This window comes from Manacus candei, unplaced genomic scaffold, assembly GCF_025592945.1.
Source record: "Manacus candei isolate 608988 ecotype Guabito, Panama unplaced genomic scaffold, ASM2559294v1 h1tg000025l, whole genome shotgun sequence".
In the NCBI taxonomy this organism is placed as follows: domain Eukaryota; kingdom Metazoa; phylum Chordata; class Aves; order Passeriformes; family Pipridae; genus Manacus; species Manacus candei.
This window is the reverse complement of record NW_026138073.1, coordinates 5,089,891-5,114,836: the sequence shown is the minus strand read 5'-3', so window position 1 is coordinate 5,114,836 and position 24,946 is coordinate 5,089,891. Positions and strand designations below refer to the sequence as shown.

The 24,946-nt window shown below is 44.8% G+C and overlaps 1 protein-coding gene across 3 annotated transcripts in view; it reads right to left on the bottom strand.

The window, feature by feature from the left end:
* Positions 1-24,946, bottom strand: part of FRMD4B (FERM domain containing 4B) — an 80,040-nt gene that overhangs the window by 15,301 nt on the left and 39,793 nt on the right. For 2 of the 3 annotated variants that reach the window (XM_051788898.1, XM_051788899.1), the window contains exons 7-11: positions 24,660-24,682; positions 10,753-10,836; positions 9,484-9,549; positions 8,375-8,432; positions 7,358-7,444 (exon numbers count right to left, since the gene is read on the bottom strand). In XM_051788898.1, the coding sequence (XP_051644858.1) occupies positions 7,358-7,444; positions 8,375-8,432; positions 9,484-9,549; positions 10,753-10,836; positions 24,660-24,682 (318 nt within the window). The remainder of the gene's footprint in view (positions 1-7,357; positions 7,445-8,374; positions 8,433-9,483; positions 9,550-10,752; positions 10,837-24,659; positions 24,683-24,946) is intronic. The other variant, XM_051788900.1, reaches the window with a different exon arrangement.

Sequence of the window (24,946 nt, the reverse complement as noted above, 5' to 3'; positions counted from 1 at the left end):
GAGACATGCCAGCACTCCAGGGGTCCGGGGGGACCCTTCCATGAGCCTGTGCAAATCCAACATCACGATCATCTGCGGTGCTGAGAAGGAAAAAAACCCCAATCCTTTGCATTTTTAAGAAAACCTGCATGGAATTGCCTCAGGATGTGGGTAGAGCTTTGCCCCACTTCCTCCCCACCCTGTGAGATCCATCCCAGTCCAAAAGGAGCTGACAGGCGCCCCAAGCATTTGCAGCTGGGTACATTCAGCACAAAGACATCTGCCTTCCTGCCCAAAGACTGGGATAACTCCAGCTCCCCCCTCTGCTGCTCCTCAGCAGGAGAGATGGGGGAGCAGTATTTGTAATTCTGCACCCAGGACACATTTTTGCTTTTATGGACTGAAAAGTGCCCTGTCCTCAAACTATCCCACTTAAGAACAATATAAGCTCCTTAGCAATCAGCTCCTCTGACAAACCTTCCTAAGTCAGGTCCTTCAAAAAAAGGTTGATGACTAAATGAGCAGCTCCAGAACAAGTTGTGAGCTAATAATATTTATACAGATGCACTTAAAAATAATCATGAATTAAAGTGTTACAAGTTTCTGCCTAACATGCCTGGATTCATGAAGACAAGAAAAAAAAAATGGCCTCAATACAAAGGGGAAAAAAAAGTAATAAACTTCTTCCCCTAAATTTTTCTAATTTGTGGTCAAAAGGCAACACTTGGGAAACTGTCACTGCACTAGAGATATCCTGCTCCCTTCAAATACTCCCTAACCCTGTACAGACATGTTCCTAAATAATTCCTAATTTCAATCTTACCTAAACTGCATGCATATTTAAAGACAAAAGAGTTGTAAAAAAAAAAAAATAAAATCTGGAAATCTGGAACTGGTTTTTGAGGGCTGGAAGAACAATTAGGAATAATTAAAATGTTTTTGTGGAAGTTTTGCAATGTATGTTCCTTTTAACCAGGTGATTAAGTCCACCTGAGCTAATTAATGTTTTCTTAATAGCCTTCCCATCCATGTAGGTTGTCAGATTCTTAAAAGCTCCCGAAAATTCCCACTGAGCATCACAGGGGTTGCCTGTCTGACTCTTTGGGAAGAATTTGGTCCGGCCATGGTTGGTTTTCTGGGTCTTCTTGGAAAAAGCGGAGGTGCAGCTCTGATCACAGCTCATTACTCAGGCACCTCTGTGTACCAGCCAGACTCCTACCACCCAGCTGCTGCTTTCCCAGCCCACGAGTTTAGGCTTCCTGCATTTCTACTGTGATCCTCTTCCAGACACTAGGGAACACTGAAAGAAAAAAAGAGATCACCCTCTTTCCCGTACAAAAAGAGCTGTAACTGTGGTCCAAGGTGACCAAGCAGACACAGACTGCCTAAATGGTGAGGCACATTGATAAAAGAAGCAGCTGGCTTTTTACCTGGCTCATCTTGCATCCAGTTTTGAATAAAATGCAAGTTTGTCTGGGCCTGACGGCAGGAGCAAACTGGCTTGGAAAAACGGCTCCATCAGGATTGCAGGCAGGAGCTGGCAGAGCCCCCTGCTTGAGAGGCATTCAGGAGAGCTGCTCCAGGGCCTTGGCTCAATATTCCTATGAGCCTACTGGATTTTGCTTAAAAAAAAATATTCTAGGGTCTTTTTTCTGATTTTTTTTTTTTTTTTGCAAGGAGGTGAAAATCTGAAGAGCAGCTGAGCGAGGAGCTGTGTGGCCACACACTGCTGTGCCAGGCACAGCACATGCCAAGGTTGCACCTGGGATCTTTCCAAGGCTGATGGCAAATCCTGACCAATAGCTAAATTACCCAGATCTCCGAATTTCCACCCAAGGGATCACTGGGTAAGGTCAGCATGGAAGTGCAAGCCACACTGCAGTGTTTGCAGCAGCCTTTCCCTCGAGAAGCACTTCCAAAGCACCTCATAGTACGTGCAGTGCTCGTAAGGAGGTTCTGCAACCAGCACCTCAGGAACTGGCTGGGAACAGCAATCTGCAGACAAATCTGGCAATTCAGAGCAAGGAAACATAAAAGAATTCTGCCCACAGGAATGCACCCCACCCGACGAAGGAAATTACCACCCTGCCAGCAGCCCTGGAAGGAGGGTTGTGTTTCAGCCCCTCTGCTGCACTTTGCTGTCTGGCACCCTGCCTTCAACTGGGATCTTTCTGCTTTACACTGCTATGCCTGGCTGTGGAGGGAGGCACTGGAGGAGATGGCAAGGCAGCCAAAATGCCCCACCTGCAGCAACTTCTGAGGGAAGGAGGCAGACAGCTCCCACCTGTGCCAGCATAATCTGGCAGAGCTCACCTGCAGGCATCCTTCATCTCTTAAATATTAAGCCAGTCCTCTAAAAACCTCTTCAATCACATTTTTTTTCCTAATACATTATGATCAGTCCCTGTCTGGTCCTCACTAGCATTGGTATTAATGAGATATGTCTCAGCACCAAACTGTTCCCAAACATGTGTGTTTTGGGGCAGGTGAGCTTCAAGCAACTTTCTGCACATCTAGAAAGAACTGAATTTTAGAGCAGTCTCATAACAGCTCTGTGTTTATTTTAACTAATTATGTGAGCTTAGTATCTTCTGTCTAAACCAAAGGCTTGGTGAGAAATAAACACCATAAAAGAAATTTCTGCCTAATTAGAACTGTCTGAGAAGCCAGTGCTGCTGTGTTCTGAACCATTCAACAAAGCAGGACAGCAAATTTACATGAAGTAAACGTTCTGCAAGGGAAAACTTTCAGCATCAGCTCTTAGCATATGTTGAATTAAGAGAGATATATCATAATAACTCCTCACAGCTCAGGAGTAATGCAACCCAACAAAGAGAAAGTCAGGCAAAAACGTCAGGAGGCTTGTGTGGATGAGCAAGGAGCTCCTGAACGAACTCAGACACAAAAAGGAACCCTACAGAGGGCGGGAGGAATACACAGAAATTGTCTGAACAGCCAGGAATCTCATTAGGAAACCTAAAGCCCTGATAGGATTAAATCCAGTCAGGGAAAAGTGTTTTTTTGTGAGGGAGGTGAGGCCCTGGCACAGGTTGCCCAGAGAAGCTGCGGATAGTCTGTCTCTGGAAGTGTTCAAAGCCAGGCTGGATGGGGCTCTGAGCAACCTGGTCTAGTGAAAGGTGTCCCTGTCCATGGCAGGGGTATTGGAATTAGATTACTTTAAAGGTTCATTCCAACCCACACCATCCTGTGACAAACGTTTCCCACTTCAGACGTAGTATACACTAACAAAAACACTTCTGAGAACACAATGTATTCAAGGCATCGAGCAGCAGAACCGATTTCTTGTACATTTGAAACAATCACGTAGCAAGATTAGTTCTTCTCTTCAGATAGTGCAGTTCATTTATCACCAGGGAGTCGCCCACAGAAACACAATGAAGTGGGAGAACAAGTCAAAAAGCCAGCAAGCTGCCTTCTCCAACCCTCAGAGGATCCCCACATACTGGCTGAATGCAGAATCAACTCAACTCCTGCCCTAATTACACCCTCCATTAACAAGACACGCATTGTTTATCTGGCCAGTGAGAAGAATAGGCTAGAGATAAAGGGAGATCTATTCTGTTTTGGAACGACAAAGTCCTGGGACCTATTTTATGCTTCTCCTAATTGATTCAGAGGAGACTGGGGACAGGATCTTGGCATGCCATCCCATTGCAAGCAGGAGGCACTTCTCCAAGCAGGAGGTGCCTCTTGGTATTAACTGCAGCTGAAAGGAGAATATGTTTGCAAAGCAGCAGGACTGCAGAGATAATCCCAGGTCTGAGTTCAAATCTGAGCAAGGGTTGCCAAACTCAGTCTTTTTTAATGCCCTGTGAGACTTCAGGATGATAATCAAGTGAGCTCAGTGTAATCTCTAGCCAGTGTGGAGCCACTGCTTTTATCTAGAAAGACAGTTTCCATAAATGATCCCCAAAACACCTCTCCATTTTCAGTGTATTATGGAGCTGGAGCACAGTGCTTCCCTCAGTGCCCATCAGCTGGCAGTCCTGGGCGAGAGGGACTTGCTTCGCTAGAAACCACTTCCGAAGCAGCACAAGCTTCCAGGAGTGACTTAGAGCAACAAAACTCCCTTGTCCAAACTATCTCAGGTCAACCAGCAAAATATTAATAGCTGGAGTCAAACCTCCCCATCCAGCTTTACACAGACAGACAGACAGACACGGCAGGTTCTCCTGGTCCAGCCCCGAGTTACACACCGTCCTCTCCGACACCACACGCTTCCCGCTCCGATGAGTGATGGCAGATGCACAAGCGTTGGCAAGGCTGGGTGATATGGATCTGGAGATTGCTTCATCCAGGGCTGTCATGCAAGTTGCCTCCTGTAAAGAGTTCTCAGCCTTGGACTTCATGCAACAGTGTTGATCCAATAACAAAATCTTGGGATAACCACTGCGCTCCAAGGCTCGTATTTAGGTCTCTTTGCCTAAAGACCTACTTGGATAAAGTCAAAAGATTTCAATTTTTGAGGAGGATGGTTATATCTGCTTGGATTTAACTGCCACTGCATTAATGGGTGCAGCTAAAATACATATATATTATTATTATTTAAATTATATTCTAAGTATGGACTTGGCTCTTGCCAAGTGCCTATGATTCTACGATTAAGCAAACAGAGCTACATCTGACAGCAGCCATCAGCACTGCAGAAAAGACATGAGGAGCAGAATAAATCCCCCTGGTGTGAACTCAGTTGAGGCACAGACACCAATTCCTGTTCAAAGCCTCCCGTCTGAAGCACAACAGCTTTCCCACCACAACCGGTATCAGAGAGGTTTGCAGACTCTGAGACCACTTACATCTTTAAAATTCGGAAAGGCCAGCTTGGTCTTCATTAGATTTGAACTCAGCCTTCCCCTTTTACTGAATTAATCAGCTGCATGTATATTCAAACATCACCAACTGGAGAAGTGGAGCACATTGAGGATGCTCTTTCCCAGATGGCTAAGGATAAACACAACAGAACTTTTGATCCACAGTATAAACAGCAGGATAACACCAGCACATGGCAGTTGTGAGTTTGGCTCCATCCCAAAAAGCAAAGCAAGAAAATTCTGCTAAATCCAGTAAGGATAGCACCTCTGCTCCACAAGACATGAATAGTTTACATGCCTACTGCTACAGAGAGGAGTGTGCTTGCTGAGTCCTAGGAGATTTAGGTAAGCTGTACATACTCTTCTCTCTGTGAAATAAATTCTGATACATTCATAAATATGAGCAAACAATAATACTGATGAAAAGGAAACTTCTGCCTGCCACATCACAGACAGCAAGGCTACAGCTACACCAAAACAAACAGCAGTATCTCAGCATTTTAATTCCAACCCCAAATCTGGACACGGGTGCCTCTCTAGCCCTTTGGTTTTCCTACAAAAAATTATCTGATTCCAATCACTTCCATGGATCATATCAGAAGTGCATTTTTATTTCAAGTCCTGAAACACACTTGCTATAAAGAACCTGTTTGCATACTTAGACACATGTTAAAAGCAGCCGTGGCTCAGGACAAGCTGTGGCTTAAATCATTTTTGTCCCCTCACACTGACACCAGACACAAATCCTTAAAGATACTACAGCCATATCCATCACCACACTTTCAAATGAGCTTACTGGCATTAAACCTTCCATCTGCATTTAGGTTCCTCTCTCACCTTCCCTTTTAATCTCTATCTTCTGCTGTATAATTATAATTTCAGTAAAGCCAACAACCATTGCAATTTCCATTGTAACACTTCCACTACAGAGGTGACCTCTGGTTTTCATTTATTTTTTTTAAACACAGCTCCTGCTGCATTCAAAGACAACGCCTTATAACTAACTGTAGCAGGGTGTGACTTGGTATCTGGGCCCTGCTGACCTTAAAAAAATTTTCTTAATCTGCCTGGTTGATGTTGTAAACTTGAAATCCCACAAGCATAAAAACTGCTTGGCAAAGCAATGCTTCCAGCCAGGCTGGCTCCATTTTCTTGGAGACTGTTGCTGGTCACAGCTGGACATCTTGGCTGGAGAATGATCCTTTCCTGACCGGAAAACCTTATAGATGCTGCCTAAAAACAGGGAAGTACTCAGGGGCAAGAGGAGCTCCTTGATGTTCTCCTTTGACCATCAATGGCTGCATTAACATAACTTGATTTCCTGGGGTTCCTCCTGTGTCACTGTCATTTAGTGCAGGCAGGCAAAGAGAGACCAGGGAAGAAACTCTGCTTTGCTATAGAAAGCACAGAAAAGACATGAGACATCACCTTGGACACATAGGTATATAAATATACTGAGAGAAGCCAAGTCACAGCCTTCTCTGGAAAAAAGAGAAGATCAAGTTGGAAGCTCGAAGGGGAATTACTCTTAACAACGAAGTTTTGTTAAGCTCCGTTTTTTGGCACAAATACACTAAACAATATCATTTTGCAAACGTAAAATTCCCTGGCAGGGAGCACAACTTCATGTGAACTCCTGCCCAGACCATTTCTGAGGAAGGAGAACAGCAAAGCCCCAGACTTGGATGTTTCAACAAAGACATGACCAGAAACACCCCCCCACCCCCCAGTCCAGCAGCATGGCACATGCAGCCCTGGCTTGCCCCCAACCCAGGGAGTTAAATCACCCTTCAAAGATTTTCAGGGCTCTGTCCTGTCACAAGGAGACACACAGCAGCTACAGGATGGGGCAAGATCCCAATATCCTGTGTGCTGGGTGTGTGATGGGTTTCCAAAGCTGCTGGCAGAAGAGCCTGCCTGGGCTCGCTGCCGGGGGCTCTGAGGGAGCCAGCAGAGCAATGCAGGACCCTCTGCCCTGTTCAAACAACAAGGGATGTTGTTGGCAGAGCTACTCTGCAGGAGACACACTGGGGAGCAGCGAGGTGAAAAAGGAGAAGTATGACCTCCAATCCCCCCTTTACTCTCAATCCCCCCTTTAAATTCACGGGAACACACGGTCACCTCAACAAGCCTGCAATTTCACACAGCTCCCCTCGTATTCCACTGGTATCAGTGGAGCCTGTCACACCTCACACACAAAACAAGTGCAGAAGCCAAGTGAAAACACTGCTCGAGTAAAAGGCCTTGCAGAAACCCAAATGCTTCGTATTTCTGTAGTTATCCCTGGAGGCTGCCAAAATTCCCGTCCTGAGACCATGAAACTCCAGACACGCAAGCCAAAGTTCCCAAAGGGAGTTTCCACTATCTGTGTGAGAGGGAGACATTCACTGCCTCAGTGCCAGAACAATTTTCCTTCTGCCTCCAACCCTTGGTCTTCTGCCCATCAGTGTACTAAGCAACGGCTTAAAGAAGTATATTCTGACATGTAACACCATCCTGTGTTCCCCCCCCCCCAAAAAAAAATATCAGATGCAAAATAAACTTACTTTTCTGGGCTTAACTTTGTCTTGCAAGTCGTACTGGCCGATTCCCTTGTAACTTATTCCAAGCCACCATGGGATTCCTTGTTTATCCTAAAAAATGGATGTCCTTGTAAACAAAGAGCCACTTAAGAATTAGGCAATTCCAAGATTACAGCCCTTTTTACTCCGTGACAAGTACGAGTAGGTACGGAACAAAGATTTTTCTGGCAAACAAATTGATGTGAAGTGCATTGCTGGGGTGAATGTGGAAATTTTCTGCCCCGGCCTTCCCAGGCAGAGGCACAAAACCAGGTGGTGGCTGTGCAAAGTGGCCACAAAAGCAACAGTGCTGCTGAAACAACGGGGTGTCACCATTTGCAGGAGTGGTTGTGAAGGGGGGAAGGATATGGGACAGAAAAAAATGTGGCCAGTGACTGCATTCACTGAATTCAGGCATGGGCAGTCACAGATGGAGAGAACAGCACAAAACATCAGCTTCTCAGGTACCACAGTCATGGCCATGACTCAAAGTAAGGAGATACCATCTCTGCTGAGCTCTTCAGCACAAAACACTGCGGCCCAGGCTCTGCTCTACAAATGGGAATAAATGGTGTATTTCCATCACTCTCCAAAAGTATTTCTCAGCATTTCCCCACTCCAAGCATGCACCACTAATCACCTGCCACATAGAAATAAATTTTTTCCCCACTGTATTTTTTCTAATCTTGATTAATGTCTCTGGGGAAACTATTAATTGCTTTGGATCTCGAAGTGATATCTAGTTTAATTAAGGTGATAGGAATTTAGGTCCTGATAGGATTACAGAAGGTTTTACAAAGATTCCTTTCTGTCTCCTGTAGCACGTAATGCTGCACTCTGGAAACAATTTTTAAAGTATATTGAATGGGGGAAAATTACAGAGGTTGAAAAATGTGGGCTTTAATACTGATAGAATAGTACTGAATCATCCAACTGCTCCTAAAGGAATGTAATCACACATAATAAGCTCAGCAATCACATTATCTATAGGCAGTTACTAACCTTTACTCCATAGTAATGAACTCCATATGTTGGCAAAGCTTCTACCACTTTCATGTACCTGCAGATAGATTTATAGCATATCAGATGATTTTCTCTGGAGGGAGTAATATCTATTAACATATTTTTTTCACACATACGTCCAGGACACGTCATTTATCATTTGCATATTTTGAAGGCCTTAATAATTGAAGACCTATGTTTTCAGAAAAAAACAACTTAGCAGCCTGGCTTGGGGAAAGATGGGATATTTTGGCCCAGCTAAAGCAAATGGAAAATCTCTCACATAACAGAATATTCAATATCTTATCAGAAGATCACAGAACTGTAAGTAAAAATTCTGAACTGAACAAGTGAGCCTTTTGGGAAATGCTGGCGGTAAAGATCTGCCTGTAATTATTCCATTATGGAGCTCTGGTTACAATGGAGAGGCTCCAAATGAAAGTGTTGATGCCATTGTATGACTGTTTCATGAGGCAATTCAGACAAACACTGAACAGACCATTTTTCCCTTGTTCCTATTGAAAAAAGCCCTTGAAATATTGAGACAGTTACAGGCATTGAGGTATGTGAGGAAAAACTACAAGTTGTCTACATTGTGCAGCCATGGGCATTATCTCAAACATCTTGTAACACATTCTACTGCGTTTCCTTGTGGAAGTACAGTAATATTAATGGTAAATGGAAATTACAATTCCACAGGCTCTGTGTGCATCTTGGAAGACCTTGGTTGTTTTGAAAACCAAATGCTGAACACTGCAGAATTTTTTACAGGACTCAGGTAAAACTCACTCTAAGAGTTTGCTGGGAAAACTGATAGCAAGCAAGCAAGGAGTAGAGTCTTCCAACAGAGAAAGGTCCAAATTATTTCTTTTGTATTTGAGGTATATGAATGAGAACATATGCTGAAAGTGCAAGCCTGTGATATGTGAAACTTAAAAAAAATTCAACTCTGAAATATAACTCAGTGAAAAGAATCTGACAGACATAAATGGTATCGTTTGCGGGCAATAATGACCACAACAGCCTGCCTTGCCACCTCTCAACAAAAAAAGAAGAACAGAAGAAAAGTGAAAAGATAATCTTCACAAATTAACAAGTGTCATACTCACTGAACGATGGCTTGTCCTCTGGTCAGACCTTTAATTTGTGTATAATGCTCAATTACTCTGTCCTCACTGCAAAGCAAGCACAAAACCCAATTTAGAGGCTCAGTGACTTTGTTCATGTGATGGCATCTGTGGGAGCTCAGCCACCTGCTCAGCCAGCAGAGCAGTGTCCCTCTGTACGCTCCTTGCTCTGGTTTACATTCTGGTTCTTACTGATTTCTTTCCCACCCTTCATTAGGCAGCATGGAGCTGCCTGGCTGATCCCACCGTTGCATCCTGCCTTCCAGACTAATTAAAGAATCGTTTCGGATCAGCCTGTTCTGCTGCAGATGCTGCTGCAGAATAATGGTGCTAATTGTATAAATTCATTTTAACGTTCTAAGGGACCCAAATTTCAAAGGCTGGTTAATGCTGAATATGTAAAGAAGAAGTTAAACCAGAACTGTATTCATTCCAGTTTATTTTTTTTCCCCCTGACATTTCATAGGTGAAAAAAACCACAGATTTGTCAGCAGTGACCTTTTTGTGTTTTTTTATCTGTTATATATTTCAACACTTTGTTTTGGTGGAATGCAAAATAAAATATGCATTTATGTGTCAGACACTTGAAAGCAAAGAAAAACCCGGCAGTATTCATCCTGAGAGAAACAAATCATAAGCAAGCACTGGTATACTTGAAAATCTATCACGTACACATCAAGCCTAAAAAAATGAAACAAATGAGGGAGTTAAACTTGCACAAATGGCATCAACTCCAAGGAAACAATATCATTGATTCATCCTAAATGCTGTGCTCCTCTACAGCAGGTTCAAGCCCCAATATTGCATATGCCTTTCTGTTTCCAGTTTTTCTAAATTATTTTCTCCCCCTGTCCCATTGAGAGGAACTGGGTGGGCATCTGGCAGCCAGCAAAGGTCACCCCACCACAGAGGCTCCACTGTGTGACAGATGAAGATCAAGGTGCTCTCTGCAAACCCAGGCTTGGCTGGAGTTCAGATTTCAGCTCCTTCTAATGCGTGGTCCCCACATATTCTGATCCAGCACTTTCTAATCCAACAATTTAATTTGAACTTTCAAGGAGGAATTTGCATTGGATCTTGCATAATTTATAACCTTCTAAAAAACTGGAAATGCTTGAACACGAGCAATTAACTCCAAGTCCTGCCTCACACAGGCTGAAAACTTTTTAAAAGAGTTTGCAAAACTGTTTTAGAGTGATCTTGCCATTATCAATCATAGCAATGATTTACATTTTAAATTAAACATCTCACCAGTAAGCGAGTGATGGATGCTCCTGCAGCGTCTTGGTAGGAAAGACAGGCAGCGTCTTCAAGTCTTTTCTAGTGTTTTCATCACTAAAAAAAAACAACCAAACAATAAAAAATGGCACAGAGTCACTGCTGGTGAATCAGAGGAGGACTCATTAGTTTGGGCAGAAGGAAGGACTGTATTTGCTGCCCAAGAACATGGCACGTTGCCCCATATCAGGCTGTCATAGCAACGTAACTCTATAGGCCCTCTCACATGACAGTGATGTATATGGTGTCATGCAGACTCAAGTTGTAACTCATTATACAGACACGTGATGCTCAGGCCACCATGGCGGGAGCACCATATCAATATTTATTTTGCACACCCTCACTCTATTTGCTGAGAGCAGAATGAGCCCTGAAACAGCTGCAGAAAGCAAGCCTCTGCCCAAGAGCAAGGCTTGTAGTGCTAAGTTTTGCTCTGCCTTTATCTAAAACCCTAACTCTAGACAACAAATTTCATGAAGCTGCATGGTATTTGTCAAATGTCAGAGTTTAACAGTGATCTGATTCAAAACAAAAGGTTTCAGTTCATATCCTTTAAAATATTTTCACTGAAAATAGTTTTTCTGGACTGCCCATCTTACAGAAAGTTCAAATATTTTGGACTCCAGGCCCAGCCTGGAACGACATAAAGGGAAGGCTGAAGTACATGAATGCAATTTATCACAAAGAAAAATCCCAGTAGAACACTTAAAAACCTGTTTACAGGCATCAGTAAAATGGTTAATATTTTCTCCTTGCACGCTCCATTAATTAATCAGCTGAAACCTGCACGCCTCATTTCGTCCAGGTTTCTGCGTGCCTTTGCAGCAGGGCCAGCAAGCACCAACACGACTCTTGTATGGAAAGAATGCACCAGCCACGTCCATCAGCATCGCTTTAGCTTCTGCATCCAGACTTTCCTTGAAGGTGCTTTTCTCTGTCTTCAACAGATTCCACTATAAAGAGTTTTAACCTGAGCTACGTCCCCCTTCCTCCCTCAAAATCCACACCCTGAGCATCACTGGAGTGGACCAGAGCACTGAAACCTGCTCTGTGGGCACCAGAGGAGGCAGCAAACCCCCACCACGACTCCAGCTCCCAGATGCCACATGGAAAGTGCGGGAGATGAAAGGTTTCTCTGTTCCCCTAATCGCTCTGCAAGCTTCTTCCCCATCCCTGACAATGTGCCTCAGCCCCGAGACCACCTCTGGGGACGAGGAAACAGTTCAATCAACAGCCTATTTATTCTTCAACGTCTTTGATGAAGCTGCCAAGAAAGGGTCAATTAGCGCCGAGGAGCGCTGGTTGCTGCACTCTTCTGCCAGAAATATCCATTTTTCTTTGCAAGCTGGCCAGCACCCAAGTGCCACAAACAGGGACAGCTGGGTAGAAAATCAGGATCTCTCCTACCAGCACTCAAATACAGCCAATGCTCACAAAAGCTGAGGGTTTTATTCATCCCTTACAAGCTCATTTTGACGGGATCAAAAGGCTGCAGGACATCTTGGCTTGCAGAGAGAAGGTAGATTACCAGGGTTTCATAGGGTCACACGAAAACACAGTCACAGAGGACACTTTCCTGAGGCCTCAGAAACCAGAGCAAAAAATAAAAAATGCCCCAAACCAAAAAACCAGGCCCTCAGTAACCTGGCCTGAACTCCCTGTTGGAGCAGGAGGTTCAGCCTGATGACTTCCTAAGGTCCCTTCCAGCTTCAGTCATAACCTCACAGGACAACTGATTATTAAAATACAAATTTCCTCCTATTTTTAAGCCTGACTCATTCCTGCAATGGCTGCTGTAGCAGGCAGGGTTGGCAGGGAAATAGAGTGAAGTAGGAGAGGTTTTGAAAGAAAGCAATAACAAAATAGCTCATTTTGACCAAACAAAAGGGCTGTTCCTCTCAATGTAGATTCTCAGCCTGCAGTATTCATAATCTGAGGGTTAATGCCTGGTCATTAAACCTCTATTTAGAAAGCTCATTGCAAGGGCTGAGGCAATAAGGAGGTTCATGCTGGGAAGCCAGGGCTGAGCTCTGGCAGAAGCAACTGGGATGGGGGGACAGGTGACTCCCCAGCTGTCACCAACATGGACGGGTGGAGAGGTCCCAAATTCTGTTTTGCCAGCCCTTATAGGGCCAGGAGCCCCCCCATCACCAAGACTCTGCAGAAATGCCACAAATCCTGGCAGCTGTGTTTCCTATGCTATGTAATGCCACCTTTTGCACCATTCGTGGCCTCCAACAGTGCTACTTGCTTTCCTGTTTGTTTTTGAGCCTCTTGCCTCTCTGGATCTGGTTGAGTAGCAACTCCATCCTCGTCAGTGCCAAAACAAGGGTCCCAGTTGAGCTTGAGTGACAAGCAGCAGCTCATCAATATGGAAACGTCTATCGCTGAATTTAAACTGAGGGCCAGCCAGCACACCCCCCCTCCTGACAAGGCTTGTGGGTCTGAGCTGGGTAACACAGAGATCAAAGGGCTGTAACCATGTCTGTGCCATGACAGGGGGCACATCCCTCCAGCACTGACCCAGAGCCTCAGGCCCTGCTGCGGTCTGCCAGCAGGCAGAGTCCACAGAGCTGCGACAACTTACAGGAGAGCTGGATCTACTCTGTCTTCTGCCAACCTACAAACCCACCCAACTTCTTCCAACAGTAGAGAATACACTTATTTTACGAGGCAAAGTTGGCCCCCGGGACTTGCCTTCCTGAAGGGACCCAACCTCACACCCTGAGGTTCAGACACACCATCCCATCCATGTGCTCCAGGAGGAGTCCATCTAAATGGACTTATAAGGTCTGAAAGTCCCTGAGAAGCCACATGAGGATTTTTGCCCTGCATAATTGTAAAATCAAGCGTGAAACAACCCTAGAAAAAATGTAAAAGACCTGGGAGAAACAGGGCACAGCTCCTTGCAGGCTGGATGCCTTCAGACAGTGCAGGCTGGCACAGCAACAGCCTGGATCTGCTGACTGCACGCCCAAGGATTAGCTTTTCGGATGATTCACGGCTTCAGGGATAATAAAAGCCTCAAATGGTCCCCCCCTCCCCTTCCACAGAGTCCATTATCACTTCATCTGCACCAAGCACGTCTCCCCTTGACCTTCAGGATCACTTTCCCAAGCCCTTTGAGACCCAGCCGCTCCCCAGAGGGGACAACTCCAGATAGCAGGAGCGGCGGTTTGAATTATTACCTGTTCCTGTTTGGTTTCACAACGACCACAAGACGATACAGCAATCTCAGGGCAGACAGCCCTGGCTCCAGATGTCCAACCATCCATGATATCTGCCAGCCAAACACACCAGTGTTGTATCTGGCATGTCCACGGTGGGTTCCCATCAGGAGGAAGACGCGGCTGTCGGGACGGGGAGGCCCCCTTGCATTTAATCTGACCTCTGCTACAGAGGGGGTTTTCTTGACTGGTGGTTCTTGGCATAATTTCAATACATAAACTTAAACAGCCCAGAGTCAACAGGACTGAACATTTTTTTGGCAAAAGGTTTGTTTATTCCCCAAGAGGGGAATATAGGAAACTCTCATCTCAAGTATTTTTCCACTATGGAGAAGAATTAAAGAAAACCATCAGACAGATCCTTTCCTTCCTATTCCACCCTCCAAATGAGTGTTTTCTCTCTGGCAGATATGAAGCAGAACATGAATCAATCTGGGCAATGCAACTGCAAATAATGAAAATCTGAATCAGACCCTCCTCATGCTGAACCTCAGTTTTCATTCCCAGTACTGCCCATAATTAATTTTCTGTCCCAACATTATCAAACACTGGGCAGGACGATGTCCCCAGCAGCACACCCTGCTCATCAGTGCCAGGTCTATGGAGAGGGAAGGCACTTTGACTCTAAAATAAGCAATACTAATATTTAATCATGTAACATACTATCACAATAGGACTTCCCACTTCTAACTCCTATCCCTAGCAGCAAACCTGGACCAATCCCCCATGTTTCCTACAACCTGCTGACATTACAGTGAAATTTTAGGCATTTTGCTAAAACCCTACCAGAAATCCATGAAGGAACCAAGCCAGGTTGTTGTGGCATGCTCTGCCTAAAGCACGTCACTGAAAATTAAAACAGACTTACATATTTACGGCCCCAGAAAGTGCATCTTGACAGCTTGCAATGGAGTGATACAACACTCCCTGCTAGGCAAAGATTTACAGAACTGTGCTCATCAGGACCATTTGTCAATGGGTGTCCAGGCGTTTCCCTGTGCCCACTGTCAAAAACCAGCTCACGCCTGTTGCTAATGCAGGTAAGAGCTTAGATGGAGTAAGATGTGGTTAATGAGATTAACAAAACGTGAAGAGCAAGTGACACACCCAGCAGCAAAAGCAATATATTGGACTACAGCATAGAAGTTTATCAGCCCACAGATTCTTTGTAAATATTAACAACTCGATGAGGACAAGACTTCAGACAACTTTTAAGTGACTAAAGGGATGGCAGGTGTGTCTGCCTCTGCTGAATTGTGTTGGTAACACTTCATAAAGTAAGAATTTATCACTGGGAAAAGTGCTTTGTATAGTGACTTTCCTCTATTCTTGATGCCTCTTGACCTCACATAAATACTTTCTCTTGTGTTGCTACGGGATCATTGGAATAAGTCACCTCTGGGTCCTTCTGAATGTCATTATTTTATATTAAGTCAATTCTTGAAATAAATTTTAGGCATACCACAGATAGAATTTAGAGTGGCCTTACTTTTAGAAAATATCAACCAGCCTCTCAAGTTAACCTGAAAGTTATTTCATGGACACAAAAATATCAACAAATACTTCTTAGAATTTCAAGTGAGATACAAGAAAATGTGGAGCTTCACAGCTAAAGTATGATACGTTATTACCCTGCATTGCAAAGATGCTTCAAAACATTTCCATTAGGATTTCCCATCTTATTCTCTTCAAGATATTTAGAGCCAGAAAAATAAATACACTGAAACAGCACACAAATAGAGTAGATACTTGAAAGCTTGACAGTCAGGGGTTTCAGAGGGCTCGTCAGGTTACTCAGGTGATGTCAGTAACAGTCCTATTTCCTGAAAATAACCACTGAATTCTGAATTGCAATTCTGCAACAGTACAAAAACATCCTGTGCTGCTGCTCACAACCCAGCCTGATCCTAAGGCAACTTTCTAAAGTGATCAGACTTAGGGAAGCATCACCAAAGTCTCCAAGGTGCTCCCATTCCTTACATTCACACATGAGAACCGGCAACACAGACCATCCTGCTGCAGCTGGACTTTTCTGTACAGGTGCCTTTTCTGTAGACTTTGGGTTTGTTTTAAAATAAACAGAAGGGCAGAATGTGGCAACCTCAGGCTCTCATGGAGGCCAGTCTGCCTTTCGAGGTGCCACAAGAAACAGGTGTGAGGAGGAAGCAGCAAGCCAATGGAGGGGAAAAATATGAGTGGGGTTAAAAGTGCAAGACAAAAAAAAAGGGGGGAAGGAAGAGAGAGCAGGGGAGGTACAGGGAGAGACGATGGATTTAGCAGCTTTTGAGTATGCCAGAGCAGCAGGATCTTGGCAGCAGAATTTTGAAATGTGCTCTCTGACAAATCCTCTTTTGTGACGAATGCCAGACGCTTCCCATCATTTCCCAACCTTTCAGTTTATGGTCTGCTGGCACACTCAAGAAAGTTTTTTTCTATTGAAGGAAGACCAGGATGCGGAAAGGCCACGAACAAGGGGCTCCCCCTGGCACAGGACAGCCAGAGCCTGACCTTCCCCCACAGCCAGCAGGGAGCTTTGCTGGGAGCAGGGCTGCAGAGTCTGCCACTTGAGTGCCAGATAGCAGCCGCCTGCTCTGAGAGGTATTTGAAGGAGCATTCTAAGAGCCTTCCAAACCCCATAAGTGAAAAGGAACGTGATAAGCAGTGCAGATGGCTTTTTCAACTCCAGCTTCTTGTACACGTATGCTGTGGCTGTGCTGTGGGTTCCCACCCTGCGCTGCTGCACAACAGCTTTAGTTTCACAGCTCAAGAGGGACCTGCACCAAACACGAAGTGTGGTAGGGACTGGCTAACCATTCCCCACATGTGGATCAGACTTGGAGTCCCAGGCCTGACCTCCAGCTCCAACCCTGCTCCCTGAGACTAATTTCTCTGCTTCCTGAGCACAGTCTGACTGTTGAGAAGAGGAGCAACAATGCCTACTGATCTCCTGGGGTTTGGTGATCCCACACGTCAGCTTGTCGAAGATGGACCAAGAGCACCAAGGAAAATGCAACATTTCTCATATCAGCTATATCCCCACACCTCTCTATCTGAGGACATGGTGACCAGACAAATGGGAACGTGAGCTGCTCCCAGAGCCACCCCTGCAGATTAGGCACTGTTAGAATTTCCACTTTGAAGACAAGGAATGGGGTGCTGAGGAAGCAGCTCTCCATGGCTAGAGAAAATCTGCAATCTGAAGCTGCCCTAAATCCTCAGGTCTTATTTTACAGCTCTTGATGTGAAATATGAATATTTTGAAGACAAACCTTTTTGCTCCTTGAACCTACAATGGGTGATGGCTCACATCCCATGTACATGTTTAAAGAGCTGCTTGGCCATACCCACAGCACACATTAGCAGTGCTTCCCCAACAGACCAGACAGAAGCAGAATGGCTCTGCTTTACCTGGGGATTTACTGTCGAGCAAAAGATGGGTATTCACAGTTGATACAACGCTTGAAGGATCCCAAACCCTTCCTCGCAACAACAGACTGTTATTTCTAACACCCACACTTTCTTCCTGTTCACACAAAAGTCAGCTTAGCCATATTAGTTGTGGGGTTTTAGCATGTCTGAGTACAGCAGTGAAGTTTAAAGCTTGTTATCACAGCCTGGCATGCTGATACAGAGATACATTGAACCACAAGAAAAATAAAGTATCCAAATAACGATAAAGACCTGACAAATCTGCAAAAGCAAAAAAGCTGAGGCTAAAAAGTTGTCATTCCATTTCCTCAAAACAGAAAATACACCTCACACGACAGATCCCAACACACATGAGAAGGAAAAGCAAAAGATTTATTTTTGCTTTACTAAAGTGAGGATGCTGTTAGGAGTCAGACCAGAGCCCAAACTCCTGCTCACAGCTGATGGTGCAAGACTGGAGAAACTCCCCGTAGACCTCACAAAGTTTTTCAGATATTCAACAAAAAGAAAGGCAATATAACACATAAACCATGAAACGTGATTTTTACAGTAGGAAAAGGGAATATGTTTTAATGCTGAATCTGTACTTGAGGGAAGGGGAGAGCATCTTTTACCTACAGCTGTGGTTGCCATGATGCTACTCCAAGCCTAACAGCTCTGACAACTTGTCCCCTGTGTGGGAGACAACTTTGGGGACGATGAATTTCCTGGCACCACGCTTGACTTGTCTCCCATCTGTTTTGTGTGTGCAGAGCACACACAAAACACCTCTTTAGGTGGCTGGGTTGTACTCACTATAGCACTGCTCTCTGAGTTAAAAGTAACTTGAAAAAAAAAAGAAAAACCAAAGAAAAGAAAAGAAAGTACTGTGGAGAGACAAAGTGGACAAAACACAACAACCCACTTGCTGGCCCTCAGGAACCTGTATGAACATCATGCACATGAAACAAAAAATTACTGTTCCTTACTGAACTGCCAAAATTATGTGTGAATATTAACAGTTACACTGCTATATAGAAGCAGTAAATCCCATGAGATCGTATTATTAAATTACTGGAAACATCTTTTTTTTCCTCTTCATCTAATCCTTTTTGCTCGTTTCACCCACAGTGCTTCCACCTAATTAATCTGCTACATAATAAGCATTCTATAAGAATTCCTGAGAGCCCTTACAGCACTGCTTTAAAATAGGGAATTGTAAAAAACCCATTAAAATTACATCATTGCAGAGACTATACACACTAGTCTGCCATGAACTGGATGAATCTAAAGCAGCACCAGTGGAAAAAAACCTCTTGCTGTTAAAAGTCTATCCAAAAAACGGAGTCTTAAGTTTTTGGGTTTTTTTTTTGTAATTACACTTGGTTTACATGGTGAATTTCCACTTTTTATTGAAAAATAAAACACCAGGAGAAAACAATGTTTTCGTCTCAGAATTGCTGCCTCAGTGCTCTGGGAGATGGAGCTCAGCAGATCCCTGCCTGGTTCCCCTCTACCTGTGGCCTTCCCTCAGCTCCCATTCCTCGTGGCACACCAGGGGCATATAACCCCAAAACCAAACTGCAGGAAAGCAAGATTTGCATGCTTTTAGAGAAAAAAGCATCTTTTTTGAAGCAATCTTCGACCAGTTTTCTTTGAAGAGGGTATAAAATTCAATTAAGCAGAGAGCTCTTTGGGAAAGTGGATATTTGATACCTGTAAGTAGGGGAATCATAACGATTGCATGAAATAGATAAACATGACTTTCCCTAAACTTGCTCATTTACTACCTTGGTTCATCAGACAATCCCAAATAAAGTGAAATAAATAATAAACCCCCTCAACAAACAGGCTTTAAGTTAGTAGATCTCGGTTATCTTGCCTCAAATTAACCGTTTATTGAAAAAGAGGGAGCTGAGGAAAGCACTCAGCTGGGTTTGACTGAGACAGAGTTAATGGTTCAGAGAGTGCCTCGCAAGGTATTTAAAGAAAAAATGTTCAGAGTCGAAGCTGAAAGGCAGAACACACAATGACTCACTTGGCAAACAAGGCTGAGGAGCACAAGGGGCACAACGGCAGCGCCAGTGCCCAGCACTGATTTACAGCCAGGCAGACACAGCCCATGGGGAGCTGGGGTCCTGCTGGGAAAAGATTCCGAGGTTATCAGTGCATGGGCACTTAAAAAGTACACTTGGCATGGACAACAAAATAAAAAATTGAACTACAGTGCTGCCTATGACAGGCACCAGATGGATGCCCTGAGAGTGAATCCTCTGGTGACCCACCATCTCTTTTGTACCACCCACTGATACAGGTGTAAGAAAATCTCTGGGGGATGAAAGAGGCACCCAGATTGGGCTCCCATCTTTGGCTGCTGCATGAGACCAACATGGATGTCCCCTTGTAACTCATCCCCAATCCCAATGGCCCTGGAAAGGATCTTCCAGTGAACAGTTCACAACAGGTCTCCTTCCCCAACAGGGAGGAGCAGTCTAAAGGAGCAAGAAGGTTTGTGCTGGGGACACAACCGCCACACCGTGCCCATTCCAGGGCTGTCCTCAGGCAAGCTCCAGCCTGGCTCCACAGCCTGAGCTCCTGTTAGTGGTTGCATCCATGAGATGGGCTCCACTCCTGCCACACAGACCCACCTTGAGCCCTGAGACCTCTCCAGGATGCCAACCTGAGAGAGGAGAGTAGGAATGACCAGGAGATTTAGTCCAAACTTGTCTTCCTGCTCCAGCTCCAGTCCTGGACATGGCCACACCTGGAGTTTTGGTCACATGAACCTGGTGAGATTTCCAAAAACAGGCTGGACAAGCTGCCTCCAACAAATCTCAGGTGTGTCCTGTCCTGAAGGTACCTTAATCTCGGAGTTAGCAGTAGAGTGAGCAGGTGCTTTGCTATCGGACAATTATTAACTTCTTTCCAACAGCTATTTTCTAGCACTGCCCACATTATCATTTCCACATTCTTTTCTACCAAGAGATTTTCCAGTTTGTCTGGCAGAACAGCAAACTTCCCAAGAAAACACTACCCAAAAATCTAACAGTGGGCACTCACTCTTAGGATAAAACTGTTAATATGGGCTTTCTGCACCTAGACCAAGAACTTCATTTTTCCTCAGCAGAATTTTTAAATTCAGGGGTTTCTGAACCAATTACTCCACAGCCTCAGTTGCAGGGCTATCTCTCACACCAACCTCTTCCTTTTACAAACTGCCTTTATCACCCACATAACGATAAACCCCGGTGCCTCGCACATGTCAGCTATCAGGAATTCATTATTTTGTCTGTGTTATGTTATACCAGTCGGGAGTTATCTTTGCAGCCCACAGGCCAGAACCAAAATCAAATGCGTCAGCTATTTAAAGAAAATAGAAGCCCTCCTCCAGTAACTTAATTAACTTTCAGGGAGCATGGCTGGGTTTCAGTCCTGGAAATGGTATTGGGGAAAATACAGTCCAGGATTATCAGTCAGGCAATAAACTTTTTTTTTTTTTAAAGTTACTTTCCTTATATAGTCCCTGTAGCTAATCTGATTTTAATAAATGTTTTTCCAATGTTAAAAGGACAGCATTTAGGACTTCTCAGTTATAAACTTTTTCATCAAGTTACAAAGGAAAATAACACTCTATACTATTGTACAGCATTTTTGAGAGTAGATGCTTAGTCTGTAAATTAAATACAAGGAAATCATTTACTTCCTAAGGAGGCAAGACTTTATATGTTGCAAATTTACACGATGAATAATTACCAGATTGCCAAGACATTAGGTTTTTTTTAAACTTAAATAAAATTCCTATCATGAACAGCATACGGACTTTTTTCCCCCAAAACTGAGCCATGCCAGAAGCTGTAACTTGAATCACATTCTTTTTTTTAAACCCTTTCATAGAGTTTAAAAGCCAAGATTTTGCAAAACCAGGCTTGCAGATTTTTGTTTCATTTGTCAATGGGAGAGTGGAGGAGTGCAATTAACTCACTCAGAGTTTCAAAACTCCAATCAATGACTAATACTTGCTCAGGGTTCTTATTGCAGGAGCTGGACAAAAAGTGCTGGGAACTCAGCTGAGAAGCAGTCAACTGGAAGCCATCAGCCATGAAAACCAAACACCAGCAAGTATTACATCCTTCCTCTTGAGAAAAGTGTGCCCAGCACTGCACAGGAAAGCAGAGGGGCAGGAATCTGGAACATCCCAGCCTTGCTGGGAACAGCAGAGCTGCAGGACCCTGTGGAGGAACCATCCTGCCCCTGGCAGCCCTGACACTGTCCCATGTAAGGGGGAGAGGAATGGCTCACTGAGCTCTTCATCACACACAGCAGGGAATTATCTTGGCTGGAATCACCAGTTGGGTAAACAGGAAAAGGAAACGGGCACATGGTGAGCTACACCAACCATGGTCCACTGCCACCTTTATTCCTCATTCCTCCTGCATCCCGAAGCCAGTCTGGACTGCCTCTGAGAATCCAGAGTTGCCCAAAGGAGGCACAAGTGCATGGACATGCTGTGGGTACAATTTTGAAGCATGCTTTTAAGTTTTATCAAGGTGTCTTAAAAACCAGAGTCCTCTCAAAGTGGGACTGGGGTTGCTTGTCTTACATAAACCTTCCCTCCAAACAATAATGCACAAACTAAATGGTTCTTTAAGGTCCCTTCCAACCCAATCCATTTTATGATTCTATGAAACCCTTGTCCTGTGACAGCCCAACTTGGGACCTCAGGGTCCTACTGCAAACTACCTTAAGGGGCAAACCCCAAAGACCCTGATACTTCCATGCTATCAGTGGTACCAGACTGCAAAGCCTCTCAAGTGACCTTTCTGGTGTAGAAATTGAAAGTTTTTACTTTCTCCAAGTGCCCACGTGTCAGAGTTGCTCACTGAAAATAAACAGATTTCCAAGGAATGCGCTCACCCACTCAGCTCAGGCCAAGGGAGGGTGTTTCTTGGGAAGCTGCTGCTCCCTGCCATCAAGGTGTTATCTGAGAATTAGAGCAGTGGATTGGGAAAGGGGTTCCTGCAGAACCACAGGAGTGTGAAGTATTTGGGCCCTGGTACTGAGCTGCCAGTCAATGGTAATGCCACATGGTGACCCCACCATGGAAAAGCTCCCTGTGAGATGTGTCAAAAATCAGCCAAGCACAGATCCCCAGCATTGCCTGGACTGCTCCAATCCTCACTTCCAGAAAGCTAATCTCTAGGACTTCAGGCAATTCCTGTATTTACCCACATTCATCCAGCACTAATCCAATACAAAAAAAATTAACCTGCGCGTTCTCACGTAAGCAAAAATAGTGCAAGAGCCACATTCCAGAAGGTGATTCAAAGCAGAATGGACAAATGACAGCGAACAGAGAACACACCAAACCCAAGGAACTGCAAAGGGAGGCAAATCACACTGCACAGGAGCACCACTGCAAGGACACAGTGCTTGAACTACAGCAAGTTGGGCAGTGGAGGCCAATCCTTCAGTATCGTCGTGAAGATATGCTGGTAATTAAGCTAGTGCTTTATCAGCACTGGTCCAAAGGACCACTTGTGATATGTGGCATGGAATTCCTTCACTTCTGGCGTGCTCACTGGGCCTGGGACAGCTGGCCATGCTCATTTGCTACAGGGGCATAACATATGCTCTGTTTAACAGAGGAAACAATTGCTGCAGCTATTTTCATGCAACTCCTAGGGGAAGAGCTGTACTTGGAAATCACTCTTGTAGCTGAGTGTTCTTCCCTCCAATTTTCCTAAAATACTTCTGAAGGCAACCACAGGCAATCCACTCCTTGCAATGTGTTCAGGGAAGCACAGAAAACCACCTCAGACACAGTTCTTGGGCACGTGAAGCCCCACGTACAAACCTATTTATGGTAAATGATAACGAGTCAGCATTAAGTTTAAACCACGTCAGGGAGATTTTCACTGCAAAGGTAGTTTTTAACCTTAATCCCTTTTCCTCATTATCAAGAGCATGTGCCACCAGTTGCTACAGCTTAACAAATTACTTCTTGTTGAGTCAGCAGTGGTTTTCTGGTTATCTGTGCATCTGTGCCTAAACTGAGCTAAGCTTAGGGTGTCTTCAGGTGTCCCCTGTGAGATCAGGCAGGATAAGGGGTTTTTCTAGAGAAAAATGCAGCACACTGAAGGTACAAGCAATACAGTGTGGGTCTACAGCATGCACAGGAACAGAAATGGTCTGCACCGCCAGCCCACCCAACCGATCCGAGTCCCAAGGACATCTTTTCCTCCCTGCAGGTGTGACAGCACACCAACAAAAAGGAGGAGGAGGTTTGATGGACTTCACAGACTGCATCCTTCAGCAGAGAAGGGATCTTGGGCAGCAGCACTGGCACTTAATTGACAGCTGCACACTGAGGGGAAAGCAGAGTATGTCACTCTGGCAGTCAGACGTGACTTGCTCCCTGCATTTGAGCAGACAGCTCTTCACTGAGCGTCTTCATGGCTCTCCGAAGCTGTTGTAGCTAAAGTGTGAAACACACCTCTCTTTCCATATGGAAACTCAGCAAGTAGTAAAATATTAACGTGACCAAAGCCAACCTTCTGATCTCTATTTGCTTAGTGAGCTGTTTCTAATGGAAGGTCGTTCCCCCAGGCTCCAACAGGTCCGACTGTGACCCCACTTCCCCCCCACAGCCCCTTATCACAATCAGTGCAGGGTAAGAAGCACCTCCACAGGGAAGCCCAGTCTGATGATGCAGCTTCAGACAGCTCAAGCCCAGCACATGAGGCACAACACAACTGTTGGGTCAAGTGTGGGGAGGTGGAGCTCTGGGGCAGCTGCAGGAGAACACGGCTCATTGATCCCAGTGCAGGCAGCTGACAGGCCCCTCACCCCTGCACGGGCAGGGCTGTGGGCAAGGTCACCCAGATGGACCCAAACCACAGTTCTGCAGAAGCACAGGCAAAAGTCTGCCTTCCAAAGTTTTGCAAAGCACAGGCTTTCTGGCAAGGAACTGTGGGAGCTTCCCCTTTCTTCCACTTCAGCACTCCCATTTGGGAGGGGAGCAAAGTGTGATGGTCTGAAACACTGTTTTGACTCAGAGCTTGCTCACAAAAGGCATTACTCACCCTGCAGACTCAGATTTTATCCAGCCCAGCAGCACATTTCACTTTCTTCAGGCACTGCTCACAGCTGGACTTTACCCCCATTTGTGATTGTTTGCAATACAATGCCAACACAGAAAAACACATCCATCAAGCACAGTAGTATTAGAAAGGAAAATGTTATTACCTGGAATAGTCCCCTTTAGCTTCCTACAATTGAAAAACAGTGACAGAATTAAAACATGATCTCTTCAAAAGCCCTCGATTTTCCCAGCATTGTTCACTTCCCCACTCCCACAGCTCTGCAGCCAGATCGTGACCCCCCGTCAGACTCCCTGCAAAACACGGAGCCTGCCTGCATGTGTTCAAGAGCTGAACTTGGCCCCTTTTAAGCTTCCAGCTGTAGATAATCCACCTACAGCATAAATAAAACTGCTTCCAAAACGGGGATGAATTTCACATTGCAAATCAAAT